The sequence below is a fragment of the Colias croceus genome, chromosome 4 (genome assembly GCF_905220415.1).
Source record: "Colias croceus chromosome 4, ilColCroc2.1".
In the NCBI taxonomy this organism is placed as follows: domain Eukaryota; kingdom Metazoa; phylum Arthropoda; class Insecta; order Lepidoptera; family Pieridae; genus Colias; species Colias croceus.
In genome coordinates, this window is record NC_059540.1 from 8,395,216 (window position 1) to 8,421,117 (window position 25,902).

General features: G+C 33.7%; 1 protein-coding gene across 4 annotated transcripts in view; it reads right to left on the reverse strand.

Annotated features, from left to right (window-relative positions):
• The window catches only part of LOC123690912 (Ca(2+)/calmodulin-responsive adenylate cyclase-like), an 88,181-nt gene that overhangs the window by 46,880 nt on the left and 15,399 nt on the right, over positions 1–25,902 (reverse strand). For all 4 annotated transcript variants that reach the window (XM_045635048.1, XM_045635047.1, XM_045635046.1 and 1 more), the window contains exons 2-5: positions 22,496–22,753; positions 21,392–21,724; positions 7,885–8,034; positions 6,712–6,830 (exon numbers count right to left, since the gene is read on the reverse strand). In XM_045635048.1, coding sequence (XP_045491004.1) covers positions 6,712–6,830; positions 7,885–8,034; positions 21,392–21,724; positions 22,496–22,711 — 818 coding nt within the window. In that variant the 5' untranslated portion in view covers positions 22,712–22,753. The remainder of the gene's footprint in view (positions 1–6,711; positions 6,831–7,884; positions 8,035–21,391; positions 21,725–22,495; positions 22,754–25,902) is intronic.

The following is a 25,902-nucleotide window of genomic DNA, read 5'->3' on the forward strand; positions in this document are numbered from 1 at the left end:
AGTTTGTCGTCTACAAATCAAAATATCCAAGGCTAAATAGCTCGTCCAAACATCACTGTTTATACTTTCTTTCATGAATTAAACGATATAAAAAGTTATTAGGTTATGATTCGGTCCCGTGTCACCGTCTAGAATTTGCGGCGCCAGCAAAAAGGCACGTAAATGCCGGCCTGTGTCATCTAACTTGGGTCGTTGTGTAAGCAAGGATTACGTGAACATTGTTCTTGATTAGTCACATAAATGATTATTATTAAGATATCCATGTACTCGTAGATATTTAACCTATTCACTAGATAATGTATATTTTAAATTTGCAACAGTAAAGGAATTTAAACATTATTTTGATGGCGAATTTAATCGTGAAATGAATAATTTATATTTATTTGAAGAATGTGGAGCATATTTTATCAAAGTCAACTGGTAGTTTTTCATATCGTATGAAACTATAGCAGAATGCTAACGACATACATGAAGGCTTACATGAAGGGTTGTTGATAAGCACGCTAGTACGCACCTGAAGCAACTTTACTTTTCAAAAAGCTTGTGGCACAAACATGATAAAAACGGAACTCGTATTTAATATGGAGTTGCGTATAAAAATAGACCGTAAATCTTTACGGCTTCACAACATAATCGTATTTAACACGTTAAGTAGAATACTATTTAGTCGTAAACGTTATAAAAATATTGATACAGTCGAAAGAGGTTAGTTTTTTAGGTCTTAATAAAAAATGTAGACTTTTAGATGTTATGGTTTTGATAATTCTGCTATAATAATTGACCTCCAACATGCAATGAATGAACCATTCTTTTTGAGAAAACATAGTGTGACAAAACTGACAATATCGCAACATACCAACCCAGAATTATAAACACTCTGGACATGCTCTGGACCATAGGAATTATATCCCATAGTAAACAGGTACTCGATATCCAACTACAAACTTTTAGCGGCGAGTGTATTTGAACCTTGTTTGAACTAATCAATTGGTCTGTAGACACCACAGAGCGGCTGAGTGGGCACAAGCACTATTGGAACAGGAACAAAGGATAACTCTCGAACTGTCTGATGGTGTCGACTCTCACTGTTGAAGGAACTACGAAATATCTTTTAGTTATTGACCTGTCTGGGTCATGTAACGATCATTTTGAGTGTAAAATTAATTTTCCTGTTCGTTTTATTACGACTGATGACATTTTAGAGGTCGATCAAATATATAATAGTTGAGGTAAATATTAAAGAAATCAACCAGTGGTTAAAATAAATACCATTAAGATAACAACAGCATTCTATCGATAGTGACTAGTCATTCAATAATAAGACATACAAATATGTACCTACGTACAATATAAGCTGACTTCCAAAGGGACAACTAATTTGTTTCATATACGCTTATTTCATAGAGTTCATACATTCCTCTCTCTGATTGTATCATTGAGTTAATATTAGCACAACAAAGTAAATATCCTGCTAAACGTATCCGACGATATATCGAGTGTAGTTTTAATCCGTGTTAATTTATCCACCGCCTACTGCGTCTTGTACTTGATGCAATAAAAATTCCAATTGACTGTAACAGTTTTATATCGGAGAGTGTTTGATTGATCGTGATTATTATTGAAGCAATGAATTACAACTATAGGTGTTATAGGTACTACGTATTTAAATAGAACTTTTTGTTTCACTGAGTTTGAAATGAAATTCAGAAATGCCACCAAGGCGTTATAATACAATAACAATCAATATAACTTTGCTGGTGTTTACTATTTAATGATTTGCTTTAAATTTTTGTATAATATACCTATGATGTATCGAAGAACAATTTATTTGGCTTTAAACCCATAGAACTTTAGGTCACAATTTATGCAATTCAATTTGCAAAGGCAAAATTACTTCCTGTCAAATAACATTCTCTCGTTTTGGGACAACGTTCGATAGATTCACATTTCCTTCACTGATATCTATACTACATATAATAAATCTGTAGAAGGGTCAATTCTGTACATTGAAAATATTGAAAAAATAAATAGCAGGGGGTCATGGATCGATACCAAGCCCAAATATGTGATTAAAAAAATTTTTGTCTGTCTGTCTGTCTGTCTGTATGTTCAGGCATCACGTGAAAACTAACGGTTCGATTTCGATGAAACTTGGTATAATTATACCTTATTATCCTGGGCATAAAATAGGATACTTTTTATCCCGGAAAAATACGTAGAAAAAAAATAAATCATAATTTTTCTTAATTTTTCCGCGCGGACCGAGTCGCGGGCGGAAGCTAGTTCACAAATAAAAAATAAAAAAAAAACGGTATAATTACATAAATATCAAAGCTGCTCCCAATCTCATAATAAAATGTAATAAAAAAGACAATTTATTACTTGAATAAGTGTAAAAAGCTCAACGAAGCACATTCATTACTGCGCACTAAAGACACTTGGCGGATCTCGGGCACCGTCCCTCGTTGACAAATTCATGCAGTTCCAGTTTATTGCATAATGATTAAGCAATTTGTTGGAAAAATAAAAAGTATTTCGTTGTATTGTACTGTTAGTTATGTCACACTATGTAGCTTGTGATTGTGAACCTGAGTCAGTGTACGAATAAAGCTAATTATATAATGTATCGCTAATTCGTCTCAATTTTGGTCAAACTAGAGGACGTATTCATAAAAGTTATTTTTTGATTCGTCAAGTTCTTAGTATACAAACAATGAAATAGCAAAATTACAAAGTTTACCTTGATTACGAATTATTTCTGAGAAAGCCTCGTAAGATAAGAGCCCATTATTGATAAACTTTTCAAATAAAAACATTGGACGAACCGAAAGAAACAGACATTAGCAGATCTTTAGAACGTAAATAGTTTTCGCGACTATAAACATCAAATAAAAGAATTTATAGCCACTTCCATTAATATGCTCCGAATTACAAGGGCGTTAGAGGCATAACATTAAATATTAATAGAAATAAAGCGTGCTATTACGTGTAGCCTCATTTTCGACTTTACCTCAAGTTGACATGTAACCTTCCTTGATGAGTGATACCGTTATATGAAAGGTTAGTCTCAAATGAATGTTTAACGCTTGAAATACAGTTATTTGATATTTTTTATATCACATTGTTAAAATATGTACAACAAGTATTGCACGAGCAAATGACAGTTGTAGTGCGATGGTTTTGCATGGGAAAGTATAATCAGTAAACCTTCCAAATTAATATCAACGATTTGGAGAAAATTGAAGTAATGTAACGTCATCATGTCGTGCAAAGAGCCGTAACAATTATCGTCAACACAATTAAAGATGATTTTAAGAGAAGTTTAAATTTTAAATTTATTGTCTTTAATAAAAGTAACAATCCATAAAATGAATACAATAAACCCTCTTGTAAGTAACAAGTCTTATGATATGACATAAATTTATGAACTTTATACGAATAAAAGCAGCAATATAAACTGCAGCTGTCTCATTTTCTTCTTGGATAGATTCAGGAAATTGGATACTTTTAGATATCCTTCAGCTGCTATATTTTCTACGTTTATAAAATCTTTTATATAATATTTGTTTCTGCTATTTATATTGTTGTTTACGAACTCTAAAAATTTATGACTTCAGGCTATTTGCTACTTTTTCAGTGTTCCAAACATTACTAAGGGCCATGATTCGCCACCGGACACCATACCGTATCGTTTTCAATACAACAGGAGCAATGTGTGAAAATAATACAGCAACACAAACACGCTGCACTTTGAACAGCAGCAGACAGCAGTGTAACATTCCACATAACCGCAGGCCGGTAATTAGTACGCGATAAGGCATTAATCTTAACGAGCGGATCGTTTGGCTGCCGGTGATAATGTCAAACACTAAGCTCGAATAAAACGCTCGTTGTGGACGTATTTACGCGTATATGCGACTTTGCAGAGTTTTATAGTAAATGTCTTTCGACAATTGGTTTGCAGAACTATAACGGAAAACGTAAAAAGATAAATCTTGAAATAGACATGATGTATACGTAAGATAGGGGATAAAGTCAGTGACATATTATTTCTATAGGAGTTTTATAGTAAATGTTTTTCAACAAGTGGTTTACAAAACTATTACAGAAAGTATAAAAAATAATGTCTTGAAATAGACATGACTTCTGTAAATTCTATATGTATTATAGTCAACACATTATTTTATAAAATTTTCAATACTTTTGTTACATTTCGCTGAAGTATTGTTCGTATACCGCTGGCACGAACTGTTAAATAAGTGTCGATACTAAATGAAACCGAACGCCAAGATGTTAAAAGGAAACCAAACTTATTGCCAAGAAATTTTCTGCACCGCTTCTGATTTTCACTAGTTATTCTGATTATTGCAATATGACAATCTATTTATTATAAATTGTACTTTATTAATTTGGTATACCTATCAGAGAGTCTTGCATGATGCATCGCTCTGCATATCTTCCTGGGTCAGATCCACAGTAAGGACAGCGTATTTTGGAGCTTCTATGTCTTGTATTCAACACAAATTTACGTATTAAATGTGTGACATTTAATTTTCATTCTTTCATTATTTTTTTTATCGTTTATTTCCACTTTACACTCATTTATTTCTTAGAGGTAACGTAAGTAGGTATTAATCTAAATAGAATATAATATGAACAATTTGTGGAACTGGCCATAAGTATTTCCATTTACGAGTACCTATAATTTTAATAGAATATGTAATAGACTCCATTATATCCCTACTTCATAGCGTTTTAGCACGATTACTTCAAACAAACTACATTTTACGCCTAAAGTATTTTCGCCGAGACAAGACCTTATAAATATGTCAGAGCAACGATCAATCTTAGGTGTATTAATCCCTAAGACCTGCCATTTGTCACAGTTTTCCAATATTGGTATTTACGAACGTCGCGCCGTTTATTCAGAAGCGAATATATTACAAGTTTTGGATTAAATGCTAAACTGGATTAATCAAAATATCAATCAATATGCCAATCTTGTAATTGTGAATGACATAGCTATTCATTCCTTATTTAAATAGTAAACATTCTAATTATTTTATAAGAAAAAATGTTTGCCCTGCGTTGTCGAAGACCATTTTGATTAATACCACAAACATTATATGGATTATGGCGTATATCGACTCCAATCAAACAACTTCTTTTGAGCTCAAAGAAAACTAACGACAAGATTGGATCATTGAAATCCATCACAATCCCAGTCACGTATTATACAGCCTTATCAATGGCAAAGAAATATGTCCGGCGCATTGAATATAGTATAGATTTGGACAGTAGCCAAAAGGGCTCCGATAGTGACGAGCAAATGTAAGTACTGCGTAATCGATAACGATTAACTTGTATTGATAACTTATATGGTGAAATATGAACGTCATTATGTGCATGTAAGCGCAACTGAAATAATAATCTTATCTTTGTATATTAAACGTGCATATAAATTATATTATACAATTTTTGCGTATAGCAAGTAAGATTGCGAGCAGGACTTTGTGAAATATTTCTCTCTATTCGGTGTAAGTACTTTTAACTTTATAAGGCCCTGCGCAGACGGCACACTTTTTGTGCGATCGAGTCTGCGGCGCACAAAAAGTCTGTATGGCGCGCAAAAAGTCGGTCGCGGATTTATCACAGACTCAACGCACACGACGCACATCTTCCATCATTTTGTCGGCAGATCTGTAGGGACGTAGACGCTATGGAAATCGTGCAGAGATCGCGAAGTATTATTTTGTACATGAAGTACAGAAAAAGAAGAAGAAATAGAGAATTTTGGGTACATCCTATAATTTCGGAAAGATTACTGAAGGGACAGTTCCATACTAAACATTCAATTCTGAAACAACATCCGACATTTTTTTTTTTTATTTTATAAAATGTCTGTTAAGTACTACATTAATTGATGAGTTGCTATTTATTTTGAGACCTACTTTGACTCATTCAGAAACAACAGTGAGGAGGTGCATTGATCCAGATAATAGATCTCTGGCGCCATGATAATAGATCGCGTGCGTTACGTCAGCCCCTAGCAAATGCAGATTGCCGACTAAAGTGTGCACTGTGCGCTGTCTGCGTTGGCGCACGTTGAAGCAAACGTTCCATTTTTTTCACACACTTTTTGTGCGGAGCGGCGCGCCGCGGCGCGGTGCGGTCTGCCTGAATTACACGGATTTTTTGTGCGCCGGACTTTTTGCGCGTCGTGTGCGTTACTGCATATAATTGCATAGGTTCTATTTTCACAGACTAAAAAGTGCGTCACGGATAGTCTGTCGTCTGCGCAGGGCCTTAACGTCATAAAGTACGCCGATGTACTTTATACTCATATCGCCTTAAATTTAGGTCGCAACGTAGGTACAGTAACAAAGAATCATGTGGAATAATAAAAGCTAGAATCTTCTTCATATATCGACTCGAAAGCGCGTTCCAACTGCATAACGGATTAAAAGGATCGGCGTTTACGAGAAAGTAAAATTTCATGTAGGTACATAAAGTAATTGAAAAAAATACAGTGCGGTAACATTGTTGAACTTACTTTTAACTACATAATATAACTGAAACAAATTAAGTACCTATGCATTCTATGTGTATTCATTGTTCAGTCAGTCCTGGTTTAAAGTCGCCCAAAAATACGATTTTATAAGTCGCAGAGCATTACCAACATACAAACACACAAAATATCAAACCACTCACCTAACTTGTTCATGCTTCTGTATGTAGATCTTGTGGAATTGCCCCTCGACTGGCGATATGATATCGTTCTTCATTTCCATAGCGACGTGCTGCGGTAACACTGATAGAAGCAACCTTTCCTGTTTACAAAACATTTTCAATTAATATCTATACTAATATTATAAAGCTGAAGAGTTTGTTTGTTTGTTTGAACGCGCTAATCTCAAGAACAACTGGTCCGATTTGAAGAATTCTTTCAGTGTTTGATAGGCCATTTATCGAGGAAGGCTAAGACTATAAATCACTCTAAGACCAGCAGAAGTGTAACCACGCGGGTGAAACCGCGGATCGCAGTTAGTTATTGGTAAAAATAAGGAAAATCTACCACGAATCCTGTTCACACCCACGTACTTACTATTTTTGTTTTAATATTCTTACAACTCTAGTGCAGAAATTTAATTAAACTATGATTATGCTTCTCCACGAGGAAACCCACGGGTTCTATACAGAGGAGAATTTTGCATTATGAACGGATACTACTTATAAATATATAAATTCATGTTTTTTATAATCTGTCGCGATTATTAAAACACTTTGGGCCCTTTGACCCAATTAGCTTCATTTTATTAATTAAATTGAATGTACGAAGTATTAAATAAACTCAATATGGTACAAAAAGTGATACAATAATAAATTACACCTAGCCACATACATAAATGATAAGCCGAGGACCACGGAGCCGAGCCGTCGGTTCACTAAATTTATATAAACACCGATGATATTATACCTTCATTTTATTTGTCTTTAGAAGGAAAACGCTTTTATATTCAGGCAATATTAGTAATTTCTGGAGATATAGAAACATTTCATATTTTGACGATCTTATTGGTGTCTCAGTTGGTGTTCTAGTTCCGACAATGAATTACTACAATATTCTATTTTACAACGATATTTTGGCAAGTCAATTTCCTCATTGACATACAAATATAAATATGTTTTTGGTACTAGCTAAAACATATTATATATCCTTGTAAGTTGTAAAACATAATAACTTAAAAAAATACCCAATATGACATCCACGCGCTTACAATATTCTACACAGATAACATCACAGAATAATAACTAGTAGCTAGACAACATTAACATCAGAACTCGGCTTTTTCCTCAGCAAATTTCCTTCCAACTAAGCCTTACCAATTTTTCATTCTCATCTTCCATATCCAATCTGGCCGCTATACAGTTCCTCGTGTCCAGGAAGGCGCGTCTCTGAGCCGTCTCCATCAAGGAGTGCATTAGAGCTCCCACCACGTTCACACAGATGAAGACCACGACATTCCCCACCATCTGTGGGTAGTGAAATGGGATAAGTACAAATTCGTACATTATGTTAGGAACGTATGTAAATAGATTCGAATAGTGTTGAATGAAATGGTAAGGGAATGTTTGTATAAATAGTTGGAATATATGAAAATTACAAATAACCTAAAGGTAGGTATCTACTCTATAAAAATGGATATGTAAGTAAGAACAAAAGATATTACAAAGTTTTAATTTACTATTTTGACATTTTATAGTCCCCAACCCTCAATATATTGAAATTCTTATCCCGGACTGCTTTCAGCATTTGAAAATAAAATTCATAAAACGTCATATTATATGAAAATTCAACTTTTCAAGTAAATTTTACAGCACACCAGATGGAACAAAATGTAGATTCTAAACAGTTATAAACCGTCGTGTATATTTTTTCTGTATTTTAACGATTCAAAAGCTCTTCTAAACGTTAGTTGAATAAATAAATGTTTAAGTTCGAGTAATTGTTTATTGTTGAATTTGCTATTAATTTTTTACGAACATATCCTCTGCGTAATATTTATACCTCAAAACTGACAATGATGTGTGAATTAGATCACAGCAACATGTGAAATCCGATTAAAATTCATATAATGTTAATGAATTCCACAAATCTATCAATTTCCAAATCAATGATAGTTCCTAATAAATCCGTCTGCACACAGCACTCAACGGAATATCCTTCTGTGTACTGAAAGTCCAAATCTGGATTCGCACCTCACTCGTAAGCCTCTTAACGTATTACATCAGGGTCAAGCACTACTGGACTAGACAGGGCTGATTTATTAGGTATTAAGACAGCATACATACGATGGTATGGTCCGAGTTATAAATCATGAATTATACAGTACCTTATCACTACAAAAATCGACATACTACAAATGGATGACTGCAAAAACTGTTTAAATAGAACTCAATCAATCAATGCTTTGCCAGAAATAACCTGTCAGAATGCAATACAGACTGTATTTTCTAGCTGACACTTGCAATCGCAGCACTGCCATTACATTAAAATATCAGTCAATATTGATAATGTGTTTTCACATCACGTCTTGAAAATCTTCAAAAAAGACGTGGCAAAGCATATTATATTTTTTTTTGTATATTTGTGAATTTACTTGACGTAATAAGGTTCCGAATAGGTAAGAGGTCTGAGAAAATGTCGAATGGCTGGCTCCATTGCCGTGGTGTTTGCACAATATCAAAATGAATTGGTTCAATTAAAAACTATTGGGTAAGGATTCTGCACACAAGGACTGCGCATATTATACCAAAAATAACAATTCTTGAAAAATAATTCATACGCGATATGCGTGTGAAATAAGCTAAGTAGGCACCCTATAGAATAATAGGATTTTCAATTCAATTACACACTATAGACACTCGCCTTAAGCCGACGTAGGGGAACTGTACAAAGGTTGGCAGTTTACATTACACGTACTTGAGCAAAAAAGCTATTAAGAAACAAGATGCTTCAGATCTCATTAGTGAAATTGAGAGTACTTTTTGCAGTGAGTTATTATTGAAAATTACATTATAATTCATCAATTAAGTACTTCCTGTATTTTTATGGCATGTGCAAATGAAAACGTGTGCCTTACATAAAATACGATTCAGTATTAATTGATAGGCGATAGTAGATGTTAAAGCAACATATTAAGTTTAAAACAACATGCAAATTAGTAGACTATATTAAAAAATTAATACAAAGCATTTTAACAATCGACGTCTTTCCTTTTTCCCTTCAGCACATAATAAATGCTGTGAGAGTTAATCTAATATATAAAAATCAATGCCACTTTTCGTTGTAATTCCATAACTCGAGAACGGCTGAACCGATTTCGATAATTCTTTTTTTATTATATTCCTTGAAGTACGAGGATGGTTCTTATGTAGAGAAAACGTTAATATGTACCACGGGCGAAGCCGGGGCGGACCGCTAGTTATAATATATTATATACTCCACAACATAACTACTCGAATTCTATGTATAAAAAATTTATATAAAATTTTATAATGTCTACTTTAAAACAAAATAAAATGTATATTGGAAAATGAACAGAATTCGGAACATTCCCGCTCACAGTAACTTCCTTAACGACTCGTTCCCATGGTACTGCTCGCTTAAATGCCGTATCATGAAAACGAGAGAATTGCAATTTTTGCTACACTTTGATTACACGTTTATTTTTTGTTTCACTAGAAATCCTATTTATTTGAAAACCACATTTTATTTTACTGCTAACGTTCGTGACAATAACCGTATCATGAAATTGGGGTTTTCTATCTGTACTTATTGTACTTCGCAAATATTTTTGCTACTAAAACCATTATATTTTATTGTATTTACAAAAGTGTTATGCATGTATGTAGTTCTATTTTTATTTCTTAGGCACCCCATTTCCCTCTTCATCTCCTTTAAAGTATAAATAAAAGACAATGCTTCGATATCATGAAATTGGGAAATGTTTTTATTAAATAACAATAATATGAAATTATAGACAAAATAAAAAATGATATAAATCATCCCGAAATATAAAAATGAACAATGGAAGACATAAAATATTTATTACGCTGAATATTTTTTATTCAATACCTACTCAAATCAAACCACTCATTTTTCTTGGCTTCCTAATAAATAATTTTCTTTGAGTTTTTAACATATTCAAGGTTAGCTTTAAGACCCTGTCATAAAACGTCGGTTACGCAAAAACTTACAAGAATCTTTGACAGTGTTATAATCAGCCCGCTTTGTTTTTCGTGAAATCATTTTCGTAAAAATAAAGCCGTAGATAAATCTCGTTGTCTATATGCAAACGAGAGGCTGGTTAATTTATTTATGACGCATATATGATGGCGTAGAGCGTGCACTATACAGAGTTATGCAAATAAACCCGTTTTCTAGCTTGGGCCGGCGGCGCTTCTTTTAAGCTTTTTTCACATGTCCGACTACGTACAGATTATGGCACCTGTTTCGTTACGATGTATATGGACTTTCAACATGTGATAAGCATCCGTTTGTTAAGCCTTCACATTAATAATACTAATGTAGCGGTATTTAAAACACAATTTGTTTCCATGTAATTTTTTAAGCTTTGGGCGCTAAAACATGGATGGATTGTATATACGTCAGATGTAACTTTTGGGGCTGATGAATCGTTAATAAAAATGGTTGAAATGTAAAGCATAATTATTAAAACTCACTCGTGTCCTAAATTTATATGAAAAAATAAATACTTACCTACTTGAAAATGACGTTTTTCACTATTAAAAAAAAGACAGATTTATTTTATTTTTAATTTGACCTCAAACGTATATAAATTAAACGAAATTATTCCCTAGATAGTGTTATAAAAAAAAAAAACATAACCAACTAATGATAGTCCTATGCAATTTAGATTCGATTGAACGCATACCAAAACTAAATAAAACATTACACAGTACACACCCACAGACATCCGACTGCTTCCTCTATTTATATTTTAGATCGAACGCTTTGATTGATGACTGTAATTATGTTGTAATCTATAAGCACCTAATAGAAAGTAATTATTTATTCAAATATAATGACGCCTTCTTATCGTAATGTACAAACATGAAAGCAAGAAAGCTCGCTCCTGCTTGTACGTTCAACAGAAGTGATAGTGAAACATGTTTATTAACATGGCACTTGACGTTGCTTTCTGATAATCTTGATATGGCTTGGATATGTACAGGTGCTTGTTTCTGTCACTGTTATGAAAAAATGTCAGCCTAGAGTTAAATTATGTACCGAGGGTTCCGTACGAAGTAGTTTTGGGATGACATTTGTCGCAGGAATTTCATATTTACATTGGATTTGATTTGCAATTAAGTTTGCAATGATATTTAGGATAACCTGAACTACTGGAAATAAGTTCATAATCACATATTGTTTAATTTATTTCGTCACATTAAATATACAATATATCATCCAAAACCTTATGCTGATATTGATTCGTGCCAATTTCATATTGTAGGTCAACAGGAAGTACCCCAACAGGATTTGAAACGTTTCCATGTGCGACATAAATTTCCGTTTCTTTTGAATGACAGAAAAATATTGATTTGATTTTATATGAACATCGAATCAATTCAATATTTTTCTACATACATATTAGGAATTAGAAATAAGTGTTGTATATAAGGTAATTTCAACTTTACTTCTTACCCAACAGTGTACGTACATATTTTACTGAATGAATAAGCATGACCGGTGGACAGAGTAGAAAAATTACCAACAAGCTAATGAAAAGTATTATTTTTATTTCCCATTTACGGAACCCTAAATATAGCCAAATACGAACTAGAGACTGTCTAAGAGAAATGAACCGTTGTGATTACGTACCGTTGGGATCGAATTTGAAATGATAGATTCGATTCTAAGAAAACTTGGAATAAGTCAGAGAGAAACCGGACCAAATACGAAATGGATGTGCAAATATATGTGCTCATGAAATGATAGGGTACTTTTATCTGTGAGAAAACTTTTTTTTTACTGGTAACAAGTTTTTAATTACGTAAAGTACAGAAATAAAAGTCAAATAGTTCGTTCTATGCTTTATCAGTTACAACGTGACTAAATAGCTAATTACAGAAATGACTAATGTATGTAGTAATCTTGTAGTTTTGTATACAATACTGTTTGAGGAAACTTGCATTCTATTCTGATATTAATTACTATTTTAATAACAAGTATTTTATCGCTATATGAAAGCTCATAAACATGTAATATCTAGCACCTATTTGTACACTCATACAGTTTTATCGCTCAATAAAAATTATAATTATATATTACATTACTTTTTGCATACATTTCTCTTAAATGATTTTCTTATTACCCACATTACTCGTATTCACATTACAACTTTATTCCTACTACTCATGTTTAAATAATGTCCAATGTGCATTGTCCATGTAGTATTTAAAATTGAAACATTAACTTTTTACGTGATTTATGCTAATTTTATAAGTTTGTCCAGAACTGGTACCGACATCGTATCACTTCAACGAATATAACTTTAGACTATATTTTTCAACCTGTGCAGATAGTCACAACTGATTAAAATTAAAATGCACATTTGCATATTTTTTTTAAACATATACCTACAAGTCATCTAAAAGATTGCTAGTTATCGGAAACACTTCGGTATACAATACATACACATATTGCTCCTATTCCAATGTTAGTTTACATCTCGTAAGTACAATCCACAACACATTGCCGATTCATACTTCCATCACTCCGGAACATAAAATATTATTGCAATGCTGTATTGTGAGAACAACGAATGAATATTTCAAACGTTGAGATTCGCAGTGAACGATAAATTCATACATTGGCAATTGGATGTCGGAACTAGGTCCTACCAGTCATGTTATTGAACTATTCAAATAACCTTATTAGAAGAAAATCACTGTGAAGAGATAGTACAATTCTTATTCTATATGAATAGTAAGTATATGATTCAATGTAAATTTTGAACAATTTCCACTAGAGCTGTCTGTCTACCTGCATGATGGTATACAAAGCAAGAGTGGTAGGAAGAATCAAATAAACAGAAGAATTACGAGTGAAAGGACATTTACAGTACAAATTGAAAAATAACTATCGAGCCTTATCATCACAGAACTCTTTCCTCATGCTTCAGCGCCTGATCCTAATATTCATATCAAAACATCCACTTGGCAACTCAAATACAAAAACCTAAATATAATCTCCTTATAAAATCACACGCTACACGGTTACGGTGTCATATTTTCTAGTTTACTGGTCATATAAACATACAGCCTACCCAGTACCCTGTCCCCTCGTGACCTTAAAGAATCATCGGCGTGTGGATAATGCGAGGCAGAATAAACTTCGCGCGAAATGTTGCGGTATTAATATGCTAATGAGATGTCAACACGTGTTTTGATTGCTAGACTCCTATTTTCATTAAAAAGTGTATTAAAATTCATATCTTCAGCTTCAACGCGATAAATGCTGGTTGTTAAACCGAAGTCGTTTTTAATTTAGATTCTGTTTTATGAAGTCTCGTATTCCCTTGTGGGGACATAATTATCGCGGTTAAATTTATGATCAGCCTTCTACCTGTGACATATTTTTTTGCTTCTACCACGCGGAAATCGACTCGTCCTGAGTTATATGTTATTTCGCTAATTAAGTAGCCTCTCGGCATTCGTATTGTATAAAAATTGGATTATAATATAGCTACGATCATTTCACAACATTAAAATATATTTTTACATCCGTATAAACTCGATATCTTCTATAATAAAATATACTTTTAAATTCCATCGTAACATTATTGTAGCCCTGGCCCGCGGCTCAGTAGATCAAAGTTCATTATTCCTTCTATTGACAAGCGTAGCCCGATTGCGATGTAAATATTTATTTAACAACGTAAATTAATCTATTCACGATTCCTGAAAAGGATTTTAAACAATAACAAGCTCTCGCCGAGTACGATACTCTACTTGTGGAGCAAAAACGTGCAACACAAGCGAAAAGCTTTCAAAACGCTTCTAAAATATAACATAAAAGTTTACAGGCGTAGCTTGAAACTCGGTGAATATTCACTGCGTTTTCCGCTTAATATTCAAATAGTATTTAGCGTAATTTACAGGAAGCTTTAGATGATTATTTTAGATTGGTAGGTTTCATCTAAATCTACACCTGTTTGAATATTATGAAGACAAAGAGTGTTTGAGATTTTATTGTTTTTAATTTATACTTTCCGATATTAATGTAATCGAATAATTATTAAACAAATACAAAAAAATACATATTAATTTTTCATTAGATATACATTTTCAATTTTGGCCACTCTATCTAGGCACAACTTATCCTATCTTATTAACATAGAGCAAGAACAACAATGTGTGTAATTTGGCTCAACGAGATGAGAAATGGGATAGTTTAATTAATTTAATATTTTTATAGGACAAAGAGGAAACTGAAAAGGGTTGAAACTTTGCATACATAATTGTACGCACAGATAGCCGCATGGTATCAAAACAAGACGAGCGATGACACGGTAATAAAAGAAATACATGTCTATTTCTTTTTAAGTATGTACTTCATAGATTAGTAAAACCTTGGTCCTCAATTTGTTAATATGTCATTATTTTAAAGTTTTCTGAGTGTTAATTTAACCCAACGAATATTTAATTAATATATTTATGAGTTAAACAATAGTACAGGACACGTATAGGATTAACTGTTATAGCGGTACCTCGCAGCTCGCTTGCATCCTCTAGTGGCGCTATAAATTCCAATTGTATATGAGCGCTATACATTCATAAAGCATATAATATTCTATACATTTCTCAACATGCATTGAAATACGGAGTTCATTCTCTCACTAAAATCAATCTAGCTTTTTATATCATGGACTAGCGATCCGCCCCGGCTTCGTATGTGGTACATGATTACGTTTTCTCTCCATAAGAACCATCCTCGTACTATAAAAGAATTTACGAAATCGGTTCAGCCGTTCTCGAGTTATTTATTACGTTGTACGATTTCGTAAAAATACTAGTTACATATTTGTTTAATATTTTTCCGTTCACAACGAATGCCATGCCACATTAAAGATTAACAGTTTGTGAACTAACTAACAACTTAAACTTCAACATAATTAAGAATGTATTTCAAAGTGGTTTGTTTCATTAGCAGCTTAAACATTATTCCTTAAAGTTAATATGTACATATTTAAGTATGATATTAAGATTTATTTGTTTACTAGTTGTTCCCGCAACGCGGACTTAGATATGGTATTATGGCACACTATGGTATATTATTTTTACATGATAGAGATTTTTTTTTATAATTTTAATAAGCGTCGATTTAAAGATATATATTAACAAATTACAATATTTCCATATACAGCTGATATTGTCAAGGATCCAGCTGAGTTTTTTTTTTCAATATGTAATATAATACGTTCTATACGAATCTCATACATAAATTATGCCAATTAACACATGAATCTGGGGGCACGGTAGTGCCCCCGCCAAGACGAGCCAAGCGAACAAGCGACGGGCACTACCTACCTTTTCTCGAAGCGCTTCGACGTTTTTTTGAACCCTCATAACTTGGGTTTGGATTATGCTAGATCAACAAAATTTTCGGGATATATTGTCAATAGCGGACTTATTGAACTTAATAAGTTTTAATGACATTAGCTTTTATACTTCAGATTTTATTTATATCTAAAAAACGCTAATTTCGTCACTGACTCACTGATGATCATCAAAATTCTTATGGTATTTCCTAATGTCCTAGAAAGCTGAAATTTTGTATGTAAGCTAGTATTAGCACACAAACAACAAAAAAATTATAAAACTTGTAACTTTCCTCCCCCATCCCCTTAAACTAGGGGATGGGAGATTGTATGAGACCTGTAATTTTAAATTAAATTTTGATGACGCTAGAGGTCTAATCTAATAATCTAAAACTTGGTTCCCCTAGATATATATATATATGTTTGTTAAAAAAAAAATTAAAAGTTTAATCGACATATAAAATTTTGCTACAAACAACTTACAAAAAGAAATGAAATCCCACCAAAAACATTTTCATGTAAAATGTTGCCAAGACGAGCCCATATGACTCGCACTGTCAAAAAGTTATCAGATCTCATGTAGAGCCAAGCTTCTAACACTACACGCCCTAACTCTACAAGGCCTAACTTCACAAACTCTACACCTTAGTCAAAATATGTGGCTTGGCCGTTCGTTACTACAAGAACTATTGTATAACACAAAAGTTATGATAAGTGAATTAATTTTTCACCTTACGCCGATGTGAATGTAGCGAAATGGCCAAGCCACATATTTTGACTAAGGTGTAGAGTTTGTGAAGTTAGGCCTTGTAGAGTTAGGGCGTGTAGTGTTAGAAGCTTGGCTCTACATGAGATCTGATAACTTTTTGACAGTGCGAGTCATATGGGCTCGTCTTGGCAACATTTTACATGAAAATGTTTTTGGTGGGATATAAATGTCTTTGAACCGCATATGCAAACATCATTCAAACAAATATAAAAATAGTTTTAGCGTGATCTAATAGCAAAAGGAAAACTGAAAATTCGCTATTTTACACATCTGTCTGTTTCAAGTTTTAACCTATACCTCCCTACATAATATAGCAAAAAAGTGAAAATGAACTTTAATAAGCGGGAAATAAGTTCCTTTTGCACGTCCATTCATCGACAAATTATAAGAGATGAATGAGCATCAATCGAAAGCCGATACGAATCGGGGGTCAGCTGAGCAAAACATTTGTTACTCTCAATAGGCATCGACGGGGTAACATAAATCACTTCTTTACTGATACTCCCTTATAACTTGTACGCGATAACAAATTATTGTATCGTACCATTACGTGAGTAATTCTTTGTATTGTTTTTATATCGACTTATTTATTCAATGGCCATTATGGTCTATGATCCAATTTTTAGACTGATCGCATTTATTTATGAGAGTCCATTACCTCTAATTTTAGATTGAAGATAACTTTAGAATTTTGTTGTTGAACCTGGAATATAATATTTCCCTTGAAAAGTACATGAAGAAATAATGTTTCGTAGAGTTTAATGGTTATTGCATAAGTCGATATCAAAATGGAACGTCGTATAGGGAAAATTAGCTGATGTATTAATCCTGACTAAATTCGATCTCTACTCCATTTGTATCCGAAGCCGATCAATCTCTTTTGGTATAAAAGGGTAACAAACTAACAAACATCAATCCATCTAACTTCGCAACAACAACAACCATACCAAACTTGTAGATAGGTACGTTTGTAATAATTATACAATAGGATTTACTACATAAGCAATTTAGTTTTATTATATTTTATGTAGTATTCCAATTTTAAATATACAACGAACTTGAGAAAATTGATCATAATTTTAAGAAAATCATCGCCCAAAGCATCTGTAAAGTTGAAACAATTATTTTCAATCGACATTCGAAATATATTCCATAAAATTCTACAATTCTCAATAACTTTATAATAATTCGAACCTTTATAAACGAATGTAAACATCAAACGAGATGAATTCAATTATGATTTCAATTTACAAAATTTAGTTAACTTTATAAGTACATATATCACTGCGAGATGAAAATGGTCGAGTAATTATATATCTACGTATTTATATGCAGCGTATTTAACTTTAATGTAACATTAAAGGAATTCTGTTCGTTCTCTTGTTTCGATATAATGGAGGCCGAAATCGAAATATTCTCATTAACATTTATATGGAAAGGGTCAAGTGTAGAATATAGGTCAGATCCATTACACTTCGAACTGTAACAAACACGAGGCATCGCCATTTAAATGCAGTTTACGTGAAATACAAACTTTGAAGATACTAAACTGTTTTACCTTGCTGTTTCGAGTTATACAAAACAAATTCATAGCATAATCGCTTTTTAATTCTTAAATTGTGGCCGTGAACGCAATAAACTTCATTTTGCGTCGCAAACAGGGGTATTTAGTAAATGTTTTTTTTTTTTTTATAATTTTACAATGTTTTAAATCGACAAATAATTTTCAATCATATTCAGATAAGTTTGAGATATTAATGTTAATTCTGTGAAAGAATTTATATCTACGCGTGAGAACATGGGTCCACCTACGCTTCGCTTCGTGTTCTTGTGCAAAATCAGGTATCTTTACACAATTTAACTTTTTAAAGTGCTTTTAAAAGAAGCCTAGTTGTATCAATAAATCCTCTACTCTTCGTTCTATTTATTATTATGATTATTTCACGAGCGCAGTCACGCAGGCAGATGTACATAAAACTTGCGTAAAATCTTCGTTAAACACAAAGAAATGCTAATAACAGCTATTACACCTGTTATTTAAACGTTAAGTGGAAACAGGCAAGCAATAAGAGGGATTTATGTTAAACAGTTACAATTCTGTTCATTAATTCACGGTTGAACAAATTAATCTGCTCTAGAGCACTGATTTACACAAAACAGATGCTCTTGCACGGATGCTGTTTAGAATGGATATTCTTAGTACGAATGCAGATAAATAATTATCTATATTACCATTAACTAATTCTGGATATACCAAAGAGTTCATAAGCAAAAAACAAGAAAATGTTTTTATAGTAACAACATCAAAAAAACCGTAAATTATGATTACCATTTTAAGAAACAAATAACAATGAGCAGTCTTATATACCTAACTGATATAATAAGAATAAAAAAATAATTGATCAAGTAATTTTCATAAGAGTCATAATTAAATTGACATAAAATGATAAAAGCCCATATTGAAAGTTGTTTTAATGGCTTATTTAACTAAACGCATTATCGATACGAAAGGCCAATGAATATAATTTACGATGTTACCGAAAAAGGTATTCTTTAATTAATTAGCATGAATATTATGAATACATTTTAAATTTTTAACTATTAAATAAACCATTATTACATTATGTCAGTATCAAGGTCTATGATAATTACATCAGAATTTCCAATTAATGGATGAACGTGACCCTTCATGAAGATTCATAGTTACTTTCGTAAAATAAATATATTTCCATACTAGCGGTCCGCCCCGGCTTCGCCCGTGGTACATATTCACGTTTTCTCTACATAAGAACCATTCTCGAACTTCAAGGAATATTATAAAAAAAGAATTAACGAAATCGGTTCTAACGAAACCCGTTCTCAAGTTATGCGCTTACCAACACATTTTGGGATTCATTTTTATATTATAAAGATTAGGCAAAAATGTATAAAACTACATAATATGTACACACCATCTAGTTTTATCTAGAGACAATGAGTTATTCTTTCAATTTTGATCGAAAGTGTATTTTAGCTACATGCTCAATTTAACATAAAACCTATAAATTCCTTAATATGCTTAGTGCATTTTCATTACAAATTTTAAATTATAATTATGCGGAAGAAAAAAAATGAGACAAAAATACAGACACTGCTAAATATTCGTTTTTTTTTTTTTTTTATTATCAAAAACAATAATGTTTACAAATATAAGTGTACAGTTGTGACTTAAAAAACCACTGAGGTTTATAGTGATGTTCGTATTTATATAATGACAATTTCGGTTTAACTGATTAACAATTTTTATAAGTAAAGACTAAATAATGTTTACATAATATGAAGACACATTTTATAACTTTAATATACATAACTACAATTGGGCTATATAATATTGCTTGAGTTTACGTTTGATATTTGTTTCAGTAATACTATTTCTTAGTTTAATATCCAACCCATTCAATATATCCGGTAGCAAGTACGCGGTACGACGTTCAGATACCCAAATGAAAAAAAAGCAGAGAAATTTCTTTGCAATTAATGCAGATAGCAAGCCGTACATTTTAATATTAAACAGTTTTAGTTAGAGCATACAATATGAATACGTTGCGTTCAACATTATACACACTCATTCATTAAGGAAACACGAAACAGAATAGACACCCGCCCTCAGGACATCCATTATACTGCGTACTGCATGCGCAAACTGCACGTGCTCCTAGTTTGCGCAGTAAATATAGAAACCAAAAGAGAAAACGGTAAAACGCGGCCACTTTGATTTCTGAGTAAACACAACACGTTCAAACACGATGCGAGAACATCCCGAGGTCGAGTTTTATTGTTCCCACTAGCAATCCGAACTTTATATGTCTGGACTTTATGTGCGTGGAAGAATGATGGCTTTTTAATGTGCTCCGTGTCAACAGTTGGCCTTTAGCCTTCGAAGCGATACAATATATTAAGGCACGCCACTTGAAATTATGCAACGAAAACATAATTGTTATCTTGGATACAGCAGAGCTTGGAAGTTGGAATATAAAAATGTTATGTATCCTGTTATAGCTTTATGTGCTCATAAAAGCGCAGAAACTAAATGTGCAATGGAATGCAAAATAATTATTTCTTATCTTGAAATTAATAATTAAATGTAGGTATGATTTATTTTCTATGTATTTGTTGAAAACAAGCATGAAGCAAATCAGGCATTTAACCTATAAACAAAGGAAATTCGAAACACCATTACAAGGTTGCCTGACCTTCGCTAAGTTTGAAATAACGGGGCCAATATGACATCATCGGTTAGGAAGTGGGAGTGATACTGTCTCATTAAATTAATGATAATGTTAACTTAACTCGAGCATAAAATAAAGAGAAAGCTAAGTTTTGAGATCAATGTAAAAAATTCATAAATCAAGCTGTTCCACTCTACGATGTTCATTTGAAATGTTGAATTTCCATTAAAATATACAAAAAAAAAACAAACATTTACACAGTTCTAAAACAATATAGCACAAACCTGTTGCCACGCGTGATAGGGGAAGCGATAGGCCACCAGTGCCGCTGCCACGGTATGCGCTATGGGTAGGAGCAGACCAAAGGCAGCAGCTACCGGGGCGCCCACCGGCAGCAGGGCATACGCCGCGAACACTGCCCACACCACGTGCGCAGTGCCCTCAGCCGCCGCGCCCGCGCTCCAGGCGGGCAGCGTGGCTGCCAGCGCCACGCCACCGCCGGCCAGCGCGAGCCAGCACGCGCGGGGCAGCCGCCGCTCGGGCGTCACGCCGCCGGCCCGCCCGCACCACCACGCAAGCCCGCCGCAGAGCACTGCGTGAGCGCTTAGCACTCCCACCTTGGACAAATAAAATACAGTAAGTAATAAAAAATCAAACAATTACCGCTACACCGTTTTGGATGTTTACATTGCATTCATAACAACGCAATTTAGATGAAAGTATGAATCATTAAATGCGAGAGAGTAAATATTTTCTACAATGAGGATTGTATATTTATAAGAATTTATTTACGTTACATAAAATATCAGAATCGTTGAATGCTGAACTTGTGTAATATTTTCAGCAATATTATTTATCAATCTCAAGAAATTTTATGAAACTCTACAAAGTTCTGAGTATTTCGAATCAAGTCAAAAACACACAAACAAGACCCGAATACAAACAATTGTTAACAATTTGGATACCCAAACGTTGAAATCAGGAGGCTGCTATTTGAACTTAACCACGGCTTCGTCAAACTTCACGACTTGTTTAACATTTGCATGATAGGATCGAGAGAGATTTACTCAATCTTTTGAATTTACGATACGATATTAAATTTCGTAATCCTACTATTGTGTCACAGATTATATCGCCGCGTTGTGTCCCCTTTTAATGGTCTCAGACTTCGTACTTTTACATATTTATTTCTATAAGTACTAAATTTATTTAAATATTTTCTCTTCTACTTTCCATTTCAAAACTACGTTTTCTCCAATTTAGACCTCCAAACTTATAGTAGGTACTAATTCAAAATATCTATATAGGTTTTGTTATTCCAACCTCACCTCACAAATCCAAACTTACTCGCCATACAAAACAATAAACGTATACATAGAAAACTTTACCTGCGGTGCCCTCCGCCAGCCCCTGGTCGCGTCGACGGCCGCCAGCGCAGCCGCAAGCGTGGCCCACAGCGCCAGCGCGGACCCGACGGACGTGCGCTGCAGCTTGCAGGCGTACCGCGCGTACAGCTCCTCCAGCTCGGCGGACTCGAAGCGGCGGCGCGCGAGCAGCCGGGCCAGCGGCCCGCGCGCCGACATCGCCTTCACCGCGTGGTCCATGCTGGCTCACCTCGCCTCCCGGGGTAACGCCCGTCTCCGCATCTGCAAATTGTACGAGAGTTATACATGGTTATACCAATCCGTTAATATTCGATGAATCTATAATTGTATGTGATTATAAAGGGCAAAGGGTACAAAGGGCTCTTTGACACAAAATTCTTTAAATTTGTACATTCAAAGTACGTTACCTATAGATTAGTACAAAACATATTTCCTTCATTTCAAATGTTTATACAATAGTTTAATAAATCTATTAGTTTGTAATCACGAACTTTTTCCTCATCCATCACATGACTTGCAGTACATTTGTTATAACTTATAATCAAGGAACTACACTCGAATATAAAACTTATACCAAACTGAGACAAAACTATAATTAAAAAGTAAGATTTTCTTTAAAAGGAGCAAATAATTATTAGAAGTAGATGCTAAATATAACACGTAACCTGCACATGCCTAACCTTTAAATTAAACTCGAAACCGTGACGAAATGAACCATTGTTTTCGTAAAGCGAAGTGACGTAACGATGTATTTGTGCTATTTAGATAATATCGGACCGCAAAATATGTGAAAATTGTGCCATGATTATAAATCGATTCGCCTTCCTCGAGATGAAAGAAAGTCTCAATTATAATATTATGTTCCGAAATATCTAAACTATTTTAAACTTTGTTTTGTTTGACTTCGACGTTTTTAGAGAAAGTATGTCAAAATGCAGATAAAAGATTCTTATTATTCACCAAACATAATTAGCATATAATTTCTGAATCTTTGCGAAAGCTTTTAAACTTTCCTAGGAATATTTCAGATTTCATTGTTTCGCTGTGGTTTCACTATGGATTGCAGATTTTTTTACATATTTTATAGGTACACACCAGCTTTGACACGCGACTTTCTAAGCTCGAACTAATTAGCAACACTCAATTGTTTTAAAAACTACTAGTTAGATATTCCGTGCACGTCTTAATTCATTAATTTTCATAAAACTTCGACTAAAATTGTTGTAAAGAATCTGGTCACGTCTGAAACTTGTTTAATTGTCTCAAAACTAACGAATTTTGAAATAATTATTACTTACTAGCCGCCATTTATTCCGCTTTGTACTATGTATTATAATATATAAACTAGCTTCCGCCCACGACTTTGTACGTGAATCCCCATTTTTCCCCGTTCCCGCAAGAATTTCGGGAAATCCTTTCTTAGCGGATGCCTACGTCCTAACATCTACCTGCATGCTAAATCTCAGCCCGATACGTCCAGTGGTTTGGGCTGTGCATTGATAGATCACTATATCAGTCACCTTTGAGTTTTATATATTATATAGATACATATAAATATTTTGTCTATAAAATTTTCTGTACAATTTTTGGTAGCTAGCTACCTATAATATGCAAACTGGTGATTTACCTACCTGGTATCAACTGTCAAGTTCGTTGTTAATGTAGTTTTTGATTTGTTTGTTTAAATTACTCCGTATCCTTTACTTTTCAATATACATAATGGAATTACTTTAAATAGTTATACATTATTTTATACGAATAATGTAAGGTCAAATAATGAAAAGTTTATCGTAATAAAGATCTTAATAGAATCCACTGATTCATGATTTAAATAAGGCAAGGAATTGTTATTGTTACAATAATGAGTTCTGAAAACCAATCTTGAAATAGCTACCAAATACAAGCCTATATTTCTCCGAGTGATATCCGAGGTTAGTAAATCGTTGTGCTCCATTAAGAATTTATGAAAATATTACTACACGTAACCGTCTGGTCATGTTTAAGAGGTTTATTAATAATTTGTAAAGTTAACGAGTCCCGAGTTGACGCGAGTGCGTGAGCTTTGTACATTTCAAATTACACCCGGTCGCTTGTTAACTTGTGAAAATTTCATAGAGCCCTTACTCGTGCGTTGCCATCAGCAATTCCAATGAATGGATGCCATAACAGCGTGATTATTAACAACTTCAATAATAATTATGGCTTTAGATCCCTCGGGGATAGCACTGGATAAGGTTGAAGCAGTTACTTTTCAAACGTTCCATAATTTCCTATTGTTCAAGCGAATACTTATTATATATACCTAGTTGTAGATAGATATAATATAATCGATAGAAACAATAGTATCTATTAATGAAATACGTTATAATCACAAAACAAACGCACACTGATTTATTGGAAGCAGATAGTTGGCCATAATTTATGTGTAACAATGCAAAGAACGCAATAAAGTCAAACATAATATAACGTCTTGCTGAACTGAATGGGAGATAACACGAGAAGCAGGCGGCTATTAAGAGCACAGATATCTTTATCTTTATTGAAATGAGGAACTCGCTACCGATGAACGGAAACATTTTGGTGAAAATAGATTAGTCATCGGTAAATAAAACAAATTCCGTTTATATGTGTAGTGATTCATTATCTTTGTATGATAAAACATTATAAACATTAAATACAAATTTCTACGTCACAGTGCAAGATGCGACAATGAACCTCATCTTCTTTAGAAACAATGAGCACTATACAAAGCGGCCTCAGCTGAACAATAACTCATTACAGGTAGAAATTGTAGGAAAACTACTGTGAAAATCAAAAGCGGAATTTCTGCAACAAACATATTTTCCGGTCGGCCAATCTTAGGTAGGATCGAAATCTGGAACAAGTTATTCGTTGGCGTACCGTCGAGTATCGTAGGCCCAGGGGTCGAGAAGGGGGGTTCACGGTCGCCGGGTCAATAAACCCGGTAGGTATCGTGGCAGCGACTAGCGGGTAGACGGATGAACCGCACGCGGAGTCGCGGCGCGCGCCGCGTCTATTGCACTCCGCGAAATTCAGGCCTAAAGAAGCCCAGACAGACTGCAACTCCGTATTTACATTGGAGTAATGAAACGCTTTAACGGTAATAGACCTTTACGAAATGGAATGCGTAATAAATTCGTTTGGTTAACTACCGGATAACGTTTCATTGAAACGTGACATCATTGCACTAACGTTTTCCAAAGACATATTAACACATAATTTTAATGGTGAGTCCATACAATTGGACGTGTAATATTAAAGTTGTCTATATCAATTGAAACGTCAACATAATTAATGGATCGATTCCAAGTGTCGTCCGACGAGATGTATTGCTATGAAAATAAGATGTTACCAGATATTAAATATAATTTATTATTGTGATATCCACG